Source organism: Coloeus monedula, assembly GCF_965178545.1.
Source record: "Coloeus monedula genome assembly, chromosome: 25".
Taxonomy (NCBI): domain Eukaryota; kingdom Metazoa; phylum Chordata; class Aves; order Passeriformes; family Corvidae; genus Coloeus; species Coloeus monedula.
Window position 1 is genome coordinate 4,330,824 of NC_138805.1, and position 11,191 is coordinate 4,342,014.

At 51.0% G+C, this 11,191-nt stretch overlaps 1 protein-coding gene across 1 annotated transcript in view; it reads right to left on the bottom strand.

Moving 5' to 3' along the window:
* Window positions 1-10,246, bottom strand: part of GRIK4 (glutamate ionotropic receptor kainate type subunit 4) — a gene marked incomplete at its 3' end in the record, with an annotated part of 114,946 nt that extends 104,700 nt beyond the window's left edge. The window contains exon 1 of the mRNA XM_082297104.1: window positions 10,150-10,246. Coding sequence (XP_082153230.1) covers window positions 10,150-10,231 — 82 coding nt within the window. The 5' untranslated portion in view covers window positions 10,232-10,246. The remainder of the gene's footprint in view (window positions 1-10,149) is intronic.
* Window positions 10,247-11,191: the final 945 nt, after the last annotated feature.

An 11,191-nucleotide genomic window follows, 5' to 3' on the forward strand; every position in this document is an offset into this window, starting at 1 on the left:
GGCTCCAGAGCACACGAGAGGTGACAGGTGACACCTGCACTGAGTCAGGCGGCCAGGTAAAGCTGGCCCAAAGCACCTGGCTGCAGCAGCTCTGTTCCTGCAGAAGCAGGTAGCCAGTGGCCATTAGTAATTCCTGCACTCTCTCTTTGGGTAAAACTGCAGCACTCAAGGCTCCCAGCGCTCTCTTTCTCTCCTAAACGCAGCGAGAGGCTGCTCCCTCCCTTTGCAGCACTCCAGGGGAGCTCTGAGTGCATCATTTTACCCCAAAAAGGATGGAGCACTGCATGGCCCTGCTCTAAAACTGCTCCCCAGGGACATGAGGGATCCAGAGGTATCAAGGTGATCCCCACTCTGAGATGATCCCATCCCAAATCTGCCAGCAAGAGAAACTTGAACAAAGATTAATCCACTTCTAAAGCAGCGAAAAAGATCCTTGTGAAAGTACAAAGCACTCCTGGGCAAGTTATTGCTCCTGTGGCTCCATTCTAGAGGATGATGGCACAGCTGGTGCTCCCCCTTCCTCACATCCCTGCACCTCCACAGGCTGAGCTCTCCCTTCAGGAATGCTCGCAGCAGATTAAACCCAGTTTATTAAATAAGGCAGTGCTCTAACAAGGGTAATCCACTGATAATTTCACTCATTTAAACCCTATTTTATCTCAACCAAGTAGACTTATTTCCATTTAACAATCTTAATTCTTTCAGCACTTTCCAGCTCCCAAATTGGCTCCGACAGCAGCGCTGACATTCAGCCATCACTTTCACATAAAGTTACATTTAGTCTCTCCAAGGCCCTGCAGTGTCTGGAGGTGCAAGAGGAATTCATTAGTGATGTCTTTGGGAACAGGAGCCGTCCCTCCCTGCGGCCTCCTGACATCCACAGCCCTCATTTGGCAGGGCTGGAGTCAGGGCAAGGCCAGGCTGAGCTGCTCCTGCTGCACTCAGCTCCCTCCCAGCTCCACCTCTCTGCTGTCACATCTGCATTCTCTGCACTCTCCTCCAGCCAGGATTGTCACCTTCTGCTTCCCAGGCTGCCCACATTCTTCTCCTCTCCAAATAACACCCCAAAAAAGAGCTCTGGGCTATGATGCCACCCCCCCAAAGCTCTTGGATGGTTGTCCCAGTGACAAAAGGCCCCCATTTTTTCTGCCATGGGTTGTGCCCTGGGTGTTTTTCTTCTCTCCCCTGTGCTCCCCTGCTCTTCACAGCTGACACCCCACAGCAAAGCAAATTTCATTCTGTCAGATCCTTCCATCCTTCCCTTTTTCCTCAGCAATCTCAGCCAGCAGCTCTGATCTCAGAGAGGAAGAAGAGGAGGACGAGGAGCACAAAGCAGGGAGCAAGGGAAGGGCAGGAGCCACCACTCACCCTGCTTTGTCAGCAGGTTGCTCTCCACTTCTGGGATTGGGACTTTTCCAAGTGCTGCGTGTCCCGAACACCTGGATATGGAGAGTGGGAGCTGCTGGATCTGAGCCAGGGCAATTTGGGATTTCAGCTTCTCAGGGGCCGTGTTTATCTGACACCGAGCCAGCAGCAATTAGCTGTGGAGGGGCACTCGAGATAAATGCCCTGCTAGGTCAAAAGCTCCTCTTCTGGGAAGGTTGCCCAGCAGCCCTGCAGTGCCTAAACTCGGCAAGAGGGCTTTAACACCTCGCTGAGCTCAGCTCTGGGCATGCGGCAGCCTGGAGAGCTCCTGAGCTTGCAGCCCACCCATCCACGGGGCAAGGACAAGGGAACGTGCCAAGAGTCACACAGCAGGAGGAATGAACCATGAGCACGAGGCTTGGAGCACAAAGAAACCCTTCCTTGCACTCCCAGGGTGGGGATCTCAGCCCTGCTCCAACTGGCTGGAGCTGGAGTGGCTTTTTGTCCTTCTCCCATCTGCCGTCCTCTCCCTGCCCTTCCCAGAAAGGTTCCAACAGCTCCCAGGTAACAAATTCGGCTTTATCTCCACTCACCTTGAGGAAATTGGGCATCTACCTAAAATCTGCCTAAAGACTCTCCTCCCCCTCACTGCCCGAAAAGGACCTTCCAATCACATCATGGTCCCTGCAGACCCGCAGTTCCCTAAAAACAAAGAACATGTTCTTCAGCCAGGCATCCAGAGGTGCCCCATCCTCAGGAGTCACTCCCAGAGCTGCTCCTGCCTCTGCGCAGGACTTGCCTCCCCTACGTGCTTATCCAAATTATTTAACTCCCGTCTACATCCCAAAATTCTCCTGCTCACTTCAGATGGTTCCTTACACACAAGTTAATTGGTCTGTGGGGAGGAACAGATTTGGAGCTCCAAGCATCACCGAGGTTGGCATGCGTGTACCAGGTGCTCTGGATGCCAAGGCAGCAGCCTGGCAGGGTGGTGGCTCTCGCCCCAGCTCGGCTCTGAGGAGGAGATTTAATCCAGCCCTGCAGTGAAGTGAAATCCATCCTCCCTCGCTGCCCACACGGATAGCCAGGGGCGAGGGGCTGGGCAGCAGGAATCCGTAATGCAGCCTCGTGCACAATCCCATCTCACGCCACACTGGAACTCTCTGCAGAAATTCCAGCTCTGCTGAATTTGGCTCCGAGTTGGAATTCATTTTGGCAGCTGTTTAGGCAGGCAACCAAGGATCTTTCATTCATGTAATTGACTTTTTTATTCATATATATATGAAAAAATAATGAAAGAAATTGCAGAGTAGCTCTTGCTATCTGTAGCTTTCTCTGTGTGAAGCAAGAAGATCTGCATTAAAAGTGGCTCAGCAGCTAAACACACAAAGTGCTGCCCAGGGGCAGGAGCAGTATTTAGATATAAAACAAGTTACATGACTCTCAGATCCTGATCCTTGGCTCTGGGAGAATGTTTAATATTCAGGAACAAATGTAAAAAACCAGACCTTTGATACAAAATTCTGCACATGCACCTATCCGTGCCTGTCCTCTGTCACCCTGCCACAGCTCAGGACTGTGCCCGCAAGAGATAAATGTGACCTTCCCACTGACCAGCCCCTCTCTGCCTGGCTCCTCTCCTTAAATTCCCCTTTCCTGCTGGATTAGCACTGCTTCCAACCCAGTCACCTTCCAAACCCACAAAGCCACACAGGCCAGGGCAGCAGCTGCTGCTGTGCCCAGGGGCACCACAGCTTCCCCCCGTGCTGGTGGCTAAATGGCTTTCAATAAACAAGAGAGTGAAGAAATAGAACGTTGATTTGCTGCTTAAGTAACGTGGCTCTTTTCCATAACTACCAGCCGCTTTCCCCATGCAGCTGCTCTGCACAGAGAGATCTATATCTATATAATATGTATGTGGATGTATAATGAATCAAAACAAAGCTTAAAGGCCTCCTGGGGTGGATAATATAACCTGCCTCTCGGACATTAATGAATAGGAACAGATCAGGAAAAATAACTCTTGCCACAGAGGTGCAAGAGATGGAAGGAGATGATCTGTCTGGCTGACTCCCCATCCCTCCTCACTCCATGCCCTGTGGCACCGATCTGAAATATAAATCTGCTTATTATTTATTATTCACATTATTACAGAGCTGGATTCCTCCGCTGGAGATGGGGAGCTCATTATGTTTTATGTGGCAAAGCTGCAGCCTGGAGAGAGGCAGAGCCCTCCCACGCCAGGCAAGGGGCACTGCTCTGCTGGGCAGGATCTGCCTGATGCCACGGACACCTTCCCGTTGCAGGGCAGCTCACCCTGCTCTGCACCAAGCCCCTCTTTTCTCCATGGAGTTTCCCTGCTCTGCACCAAGCCCCTCTTTTCTCCATGGAGTTTCCCTGCTCTGCACCAAGCCCCTCTTTTCTCCATGGAGTTTCCCTGCTCTGCACCAAGCTCCTCTTTTTTCCACGCAGTTTCCCTGCAGGATGAGGCTCAGTTGATTTTTAAGCCAAACACATCCAACCTTGATCACACAGAATTCGTGTACAAACCTCCGTGGTGGAGGAAGCCATCAATTCCCCTCTCCCTCTTGGTAGCCAGTCCTGTCAATCTGCCAAACAGGCCCCTCTCACTGCTGGAAACCAAAGCCAAATGAAGCAGGGTGCAGCTCGGGATTTCTGCATCCCTCGGGATTTCCACACCCCTCGAGAACCCGCTCGCGGCTCATCCCGGTTCCCGCTCGGAAGCGCTCGCGCTCCTCCCGCAGTTTTCGCTCACATTTCCATGGTGCTAATGAGCTCCTGCCTCTGCAGGCTCAGAGGGTGCCGAGCACAGCCCCAGGAAAAGCTGCATCCACAGGTTTAGTGGGAATGGTGTGCAAACTTCCTGCCTGCCCGTGGAGACTGTCCGGCGCCCACCGCCGACCTCGGCTGAGCCTCAACACCCTGCCCTGGTGTCCTGCACCAAAAGCTTTCGAGGAAACTCCTCTCACCAGATCATTCCAGAGAAGAACAGGGTAGATAAATGACTGCACCAGTCACCAGCCCCTCTCTGAACAGTTCCAGTTGCCTCTTCCTGAAATAAACTCATCTCATTTTATCCTTGAGTAGCCTCTGTGGATGAGTCGCCTGAACGAGATCAGGACAGGAAGGGGAAAAGGATGGGGCAGTGGCAGCCACTCTTCCCAGTGCTGGAACACAGGAATAGCTGGCGAGAACTGCAGAGAATCCAAGGATAAAATTTGCCCAGAGAAGCTGTGGCTGCCCCTGGATCTCTGGAAGTGTCTAAGGCCAGGGTGGACAGGGCTTGGGGCAACCAGATCCAGTGGAAGATGTCCCTGCCCATGGCAGGGGGCTGGAACAGGGTGATCTGTGAGGTCCTTCCAACCCAAACCATTTGTGATTCACTGTAAGTTTAACGAGGCTTTGCTGAAGGGCCTGGCATCTGTACAGGTGATTTTTATTAAAAAAATATTTATGCACATAACTCCACAAGAGTTTAAGCCCATAAATAAGACATCACTCTCCTAGAAGAATAATCAGAACCAAATTAAAAGGGCAGATAGCAAATGAATATTGTATTTTTCTCTACCTCTCACCATTCTCCAGCAGCAAATGATAAATAACTACGAACCTGCTTCGCTTTAATAAACTTAACTGGCTGTTTTTAATATTGGGAGAACTATTAATATTTTATCCCAGTAACTACACCCTCCTCCCACCCCACCCCACTCCCCAAGCCAGGCTGGGATTAAACGCTCATCCTAATGACAGGTGGAAAGGTTTTCCAGCAACAGCACCACCATGTGAGCCCTGCAGGTTGTTCCTGTGCTCTGAGCTGATCACAGCAGCCTGGCCAGGTTCAAAGCCAGGGTAAGGCCATTCCTCTGCTGGGGAACAGCAAATCCACGGCCACTTTATTCCAGATCCATCAGTATCATCCACAAAGGGCTTGGCTAAGGCAGAGCTACACCAGGAAAGGAGTTTGTGCTTTGTGTGTGTTAAATGTTCCCAGCAGGAGGGAGAAGAGGAGTTTCAAGCTGTGTGAGCCAGCTGCAAGCAGGAGAGGGGGAGCTGGAGATGGCACAGAACCTGCCACAACGCCACAAATGCACTCTCTGCCTGCCTGCACTGAAAGGCACAGCTGGGTTCCCCCCTTCATCTCAGCCTCACTCCTGGGAGGAAGAATCTGGTACCTGCTGACATCAGCGTCCTCCTTCCCCAGCACCCAGGGGCTGGCTGCACCTTCATCATCAGAGCCACCAGCACCCTTTAAAATGCTAATGCTGCCTTGTGGGATCTCCCCTGCAGCGCCTGCAGGAGAATTCTGCGTGTCCTGAAGGAGCTGAACCAAACCATCCCCAATTCCTCTGCTGTTACCGTTCATTTTTAATGAGCTTTTAATGCTCGCTTTTCCCTCACCTCAGCCCTCCAGCTCAGACACACCTATGGACAAACTGCATCCACCAGGGCAGCTCTGGGGCCTTTACTCACTGCAAAAGTGCTTGAGTACATCATAAACACCTCAGGAGGGTGATTACACAGGGAGTCAGGGCCGTGCAAACGATGCTCTGCTACCCACGGCCGTGACAGAGGGATGGGCTGGGAATAAAGGGGCTCCACACAACCACAGCGATGCAGGAAAAGCTCCAGTTCTGCCTCTTGCCACCTCCTCCAGCACACCCAGATCAATGCCTGGGGTTTCCCACAGCTCCACGTGCTCTGGGGGATCCCCAAGAACATCTTCTGGACATGAAAAGCGGAGAGAATTGGGATTGTTCAGCCTGGAGAGGAGAGGCTTTGGGGTGACCTCACTGCAGCCTGCCAGGAGCTGCAGGAAAGATGGAGAGAGAATTTCTACAAGGGCTTGGAGTGACAGGACAAGGGAGAATGGCTTCAAACTGACAGAGAGCAGGGTTAGATGGGATATTGGGAAGGAATTGTTCCCTGTGAGGGTGGGCAGGCCTTGGCACAGGGTGCCCAGAGCAGCTGTAGCTGCCCCTGGATCCCTGGCAGTGTCCAAGGTCAGGCTGGGATAGTGAAGGTGTCCCTGCCCATGACAGGGGGCTCGAACTTCATCTTTAAACCAACCTAAACCATTCCATCGTTCTATGATTATAGTTCAGAGCAGTCACAGGAGATTCACAACCCCTCAGGCACTCCAGAATTCTGGAATCGTCCCTAGAAACAAGGACAGACACCCCAGAGTGACACTTCTGGTGACACCCCAGCATCAGGGTGGGATTCGTGAGGACTTTGACCACAAATTGCTTCTCTGGTGGACGAAACCACAAAGCGCTGGGACAGCAAGGACAGCTGAGCCAGAGGTGGATACCCAGTCTCTGGGTGGGGCAGGGGGCAGAAAACCACCAAATTTCATCTCAAAAAACACCCTTAATGCCACAGTCCCTGACTATGGGGTAGAAAACCACCAAGTTTCATCCCAAAAAAACATCCTTAAATGCTGGAGCTGTTGTGTAAAGTTTGCAGGGCTGGGAGACAGAGGCAGGGAAGGGATTTTCACGGGCAGAGGGAATCACAGACGAGCACCTGAGAGGCTACAGGAGGCCTTGCAAGGAGCCTGTCAGCAGATCCTCTGTCAGGGCTCCTGGTCCTGCTGCTGGTGAGGGCAACGCCGTGGCTAAACTCCAATTTTGGCCGGGGTATGAATTTTAAATGAGCTTTTTAGCACGCCCAATGAATCAAGGCAGAGAATGCCAATTTAGGGCCCCCACGCTCTGCTCTGCGAGCCCGAGTAAATAACCCAGCAAATAACTCAGGCAAATTTCCTGACACTTCCTCGAGCATGAGTGAACAGGAGAAAAACAAACCCAGAACTGCTCCCACACACGCTGTGTGCTGCAGGAAAGCAGGGCCAGGGGAGATGTCGCCCTGGAGAGCAGGAGGGAGCTGATGATTTTCGCTTTTTGGGGTGGCTGGATGCAACACAACCTGTGCAAGGGCAAGCGCTGCACCCCAGGATATTTTGGGAGGCTTTGCATTGGTTCTTCCAAGCTCTACAGGCTGCCTGGAGGCAATTCCTTCCCTCCCAGAGCTCTTAAAGCTGCTGAGAACGCTCCCAGCCCTGCCTGCTCCTTCCCTCCCTGATCAGATCCAGCTTTTGAGGTGCACAGATACAATAATTCACCCAGACAGAGCAGGGAACTGACTGACAAAAGACATTCTTAGTTAAAACATCACCATTTTGGATAAAGCTTTTTAGATCTGGATTTCCCCACCAAGGCCTCCAGGAGAACAAGGACAAGGAGGTTTTCTCCAGGGCTGGATCAGAAAGGAACAAACAGTTTAAGGCTGAAGAAACAGGTTTGCACTGATGGTTTCCCCCCCCCACTGTGTATCAAGGAGAGAAATAGAGCGTTCAGGAGGCTCCAGGCTGCTCCTCTGCAGCCACAGGCACGGGGAAGGTCACCCTGGAGCCCACATTCTGCTCGATTTCTTGCACAGATGACGCCTCCCAAGCTCACTGCAATGCAACACTCGCTGTGGGTCCTGTCCAGGCCAGCAGAAATTCACTGTGTGCTCAGAGATGAGGCAATCTGCTGCCTCTCAGCTCCACTGAGGGCTGCCAGGGCCAAGATCCACCCGAAACCCCAAAAAAGCAGCAGCGGGGAAGCTCAGGGCTCGGTTCACAAGCCAAGTGCCCCTGACTCAGCAGCACCGTGGTTCCTTCTGCCTGAAGCCAAGAGCTGCAGGCAATAATCTCTTTTTGCTGGTGAAGAACCCACCCTGGCAGTGCCCAGCTCACCTCCTGTTACTGATCACATCCTGGGGCATTCCAGCAGCCCCCTATCAGATGGCTTTCAGGATTGTTTTAAACTTAGCTTGCATTTCCTTGGAATATTTAAATGTTCTTGCTGGTCTCTTTTTCCTTCCCCATGCAGAGCCTTGATTGATGTTGCTAGATACCATATCTCCCTGCCTTGCCAAGAGCATGCATTTGGGAATGATTTCAGGGCTGCTGGTAATATTTTCTCCCCTCTTTTTATTCTGCACTTTATTTTTATTAACTTTTTTGTTGGAGATGCTGTAAAAATGAAACTGTGGCTCGGAGAAACAACACTCATCAAACCCCCCAGCCAAGCCAAGCTGGAAGGCAGCTGCCATTCCCACCTGGAAAGCTGCAGCACAGATTTGAGTTTCCAGTCCTTAAAAACTTAAAATCACAGTCCCAGGTCTCAAACATCTTCACCTTTCACTCTGGGGAGGTGGGAAACAAACAGACCCCAGGTTTGCAGCTCCGTGCTGTCGGGGGAGCTCCCCTTTCTTCCCACACTCCCAAAACCCCACAGTGCTCCCCAAAAAGACGGGACACAGTGCAAAGTGAAGGATTTTCACCTTCAGCACCCTGATGATTCACCCTCCATCCCCATCCCTGCCTGCTGGCTCAAGCGGAGGATGTGCCCATCAACGAGAAATGCAGGCAGCAGAGCTGGGAGCGCGCAGGGAGAGCTCCACATGAATCAGGGATGCCGAGGATATAAAACATCAGCCACCCTTCCCAAGCTCCTGCCAGCTCACACCCTCCCCTCCCATATTTCCTGAGCTGCTTCATGCTCCACTAGCGGAGGGGAGAGGTAATTTTACTTCAAGTGTGTCACCTGTGCAAGTTGCAAATGGGGACAGGAATAGATCAGCTGCTTATCTGCAACAAATAGTTAATAAAGGCAGCTGGTGGCTGCAGGAGGAACAGCCAGGGGAAGCAGTTTCCTTTCTAAACAACAGAGCAAAGTGTCAATACTGGGAGGTGAGTTTCATTACGAGGTTTCTGGATGCATTTCTGTTCCCTAATCCGCACAGGCAGCCAGGAAAAATGACAGTGCCTCTTCCTGAACACTTTTTAACACAGCCCAAAGGAGCCTGAGTTCATGGGGCTTCCCTGCAAATGGGTATTTTGGGGTTATCACACTTCTTGTGGCACCCCCGAACTGGGGGCAGTTTGGGCTCAGGCACCCCTGGCTCATCAATGTATTTGTGACAGAAATATTGCATTTTATGTGGAGTTTAGGAGAGGGGGTTGGACATGGCACGGACAAGTTTGGTTCCTCAGTGGCTCTTTGAGGGGTGGCTTTGAATTTACACAGGAAGAACAGCACCAACACCATGAAAACCAACACAAACATGGCAATTCACCATAAATGGCATCTCCTTTACAAGAGGAAAGAGAGAACATTCCCAAAATGCAAAGAGGAGCTTCAACAACTGTGTCAACTCACCATAAACCAATTTCACTTACAAACTGAAGACAGAACACTCCCAAAATACAGCAGGAGGAGCTCAGTGTGGCAGCTCACCATAAACTGCACTTCATGTACAAGAAGTAGAGAACACTCCCAAAATGCAGGGAGGAGCTTCAGCCAGCGTGTCCACTCACCATAAACTAACTTCGTTTACAAGCTAAAGACAGAACATTTCCAAAACACAGAGAGCAGCTCAGCAACCTTGTCAACTCACCATAAACTGCCCTTCATTTACAAGGGGAAGGAGAGAACCTTTCCAAAATGAAGGGAGGAGCTCAGTGTGTAAACTCACCGTAAATCACATTTCATTTACAAACTAAAGACAGAACTCTCCCAAAATGCAGGAGCGCTCACCATAAATCACATTTCATGCACAGGAGGAAGGAGAGAACCTTTTTACTCAGGGTGTCAGCCCCACCTCAACGGGGACACCCCACCGAGGCAGGCAGGATTTCCCCCCTCCAAGAATTCCCCCAGAGTGGCCAAACAGCGCTGGACAGACCCAGACGAGAGCGAGGTGTGCACTCACCAATCCTCAGGGAATGGGGGCTGGCCCAGATCCGCATCAGCCACAGCAGAAGGAGCACCAGAGGCGCCAAGACACGGAGCATCTTCCATAAATCCTCATGGAGCCCTGCGGTGGTCTGGGCATGACATAACTCTGCGGGGAGACACAAAACACGGCCGTGAGCCCCTCTGCTCTCCCAGCTCTCCCCCAGCAGCACCACACAGCTCCCAGCTCGCCCAGCACTGGGGACAAAGGCTCCATTTACCCGAGGAGGAGGAAGCTATTTACAGACTATGAATTATTCAGGGATTGGAATCAAACTGGGCAGAGAGATTCTAGCAAAAACAAAGCAAAAAAAAAAAAAAAAAAAAAAAAAAAAGGAAGGAAAAGAAACACGAGGAAAAGTCCAAATATTTCATCTTGGCATTTTTAGCGTTTCAACAAAAACAAGTGGAAATCAATATTGAGTCACATCTCTGACTTCTATTCTCACCCAACCCCCCCCCCTTTTTTTTTTCCACTCAGAGCAGCCTGCAACTCATTCTCTAATACTGACTTCTGATTTTACGATGGGACAAAACATTTTCGTAGCACAACGTGATTTGAGGGAGGGGTTTAGGAGGCAGAGAGTCACTTGGGCCTCAAACTAGAAACCAATTCCTTGCCACAATTCCAGTCACCTCCTTCCCTCCCTTTCAGGAACAGGAGGATTCAGCACAAGACCAAAAGCATCTCTTTTTCTCCTCACACAAGGTCTCACCACCCCACCACACAGAGGTCCAAGCTCCAAAGTCAAAACACCACCAAAATGAAGGGCAGGAGGTGGAAAATCCACAAACTCATCATCAGCACGAATATTGGCACCAGCTGTCCCACAGCAGGCTCCTGCAGCACAGCTAATCAAATTTGTAACAAATACCATTTTAAACAGCTTCATAAAGGGCAGATTTTACTTCATAGGGAAGAAAAAAAAAAAAAAAAAGGTTGTCTCTGGAGTTGATAAAATTATCTCCACAGGCAGCAATGTCCTTAAATGCTGACTTTTCATCTGTTACCTTATCTC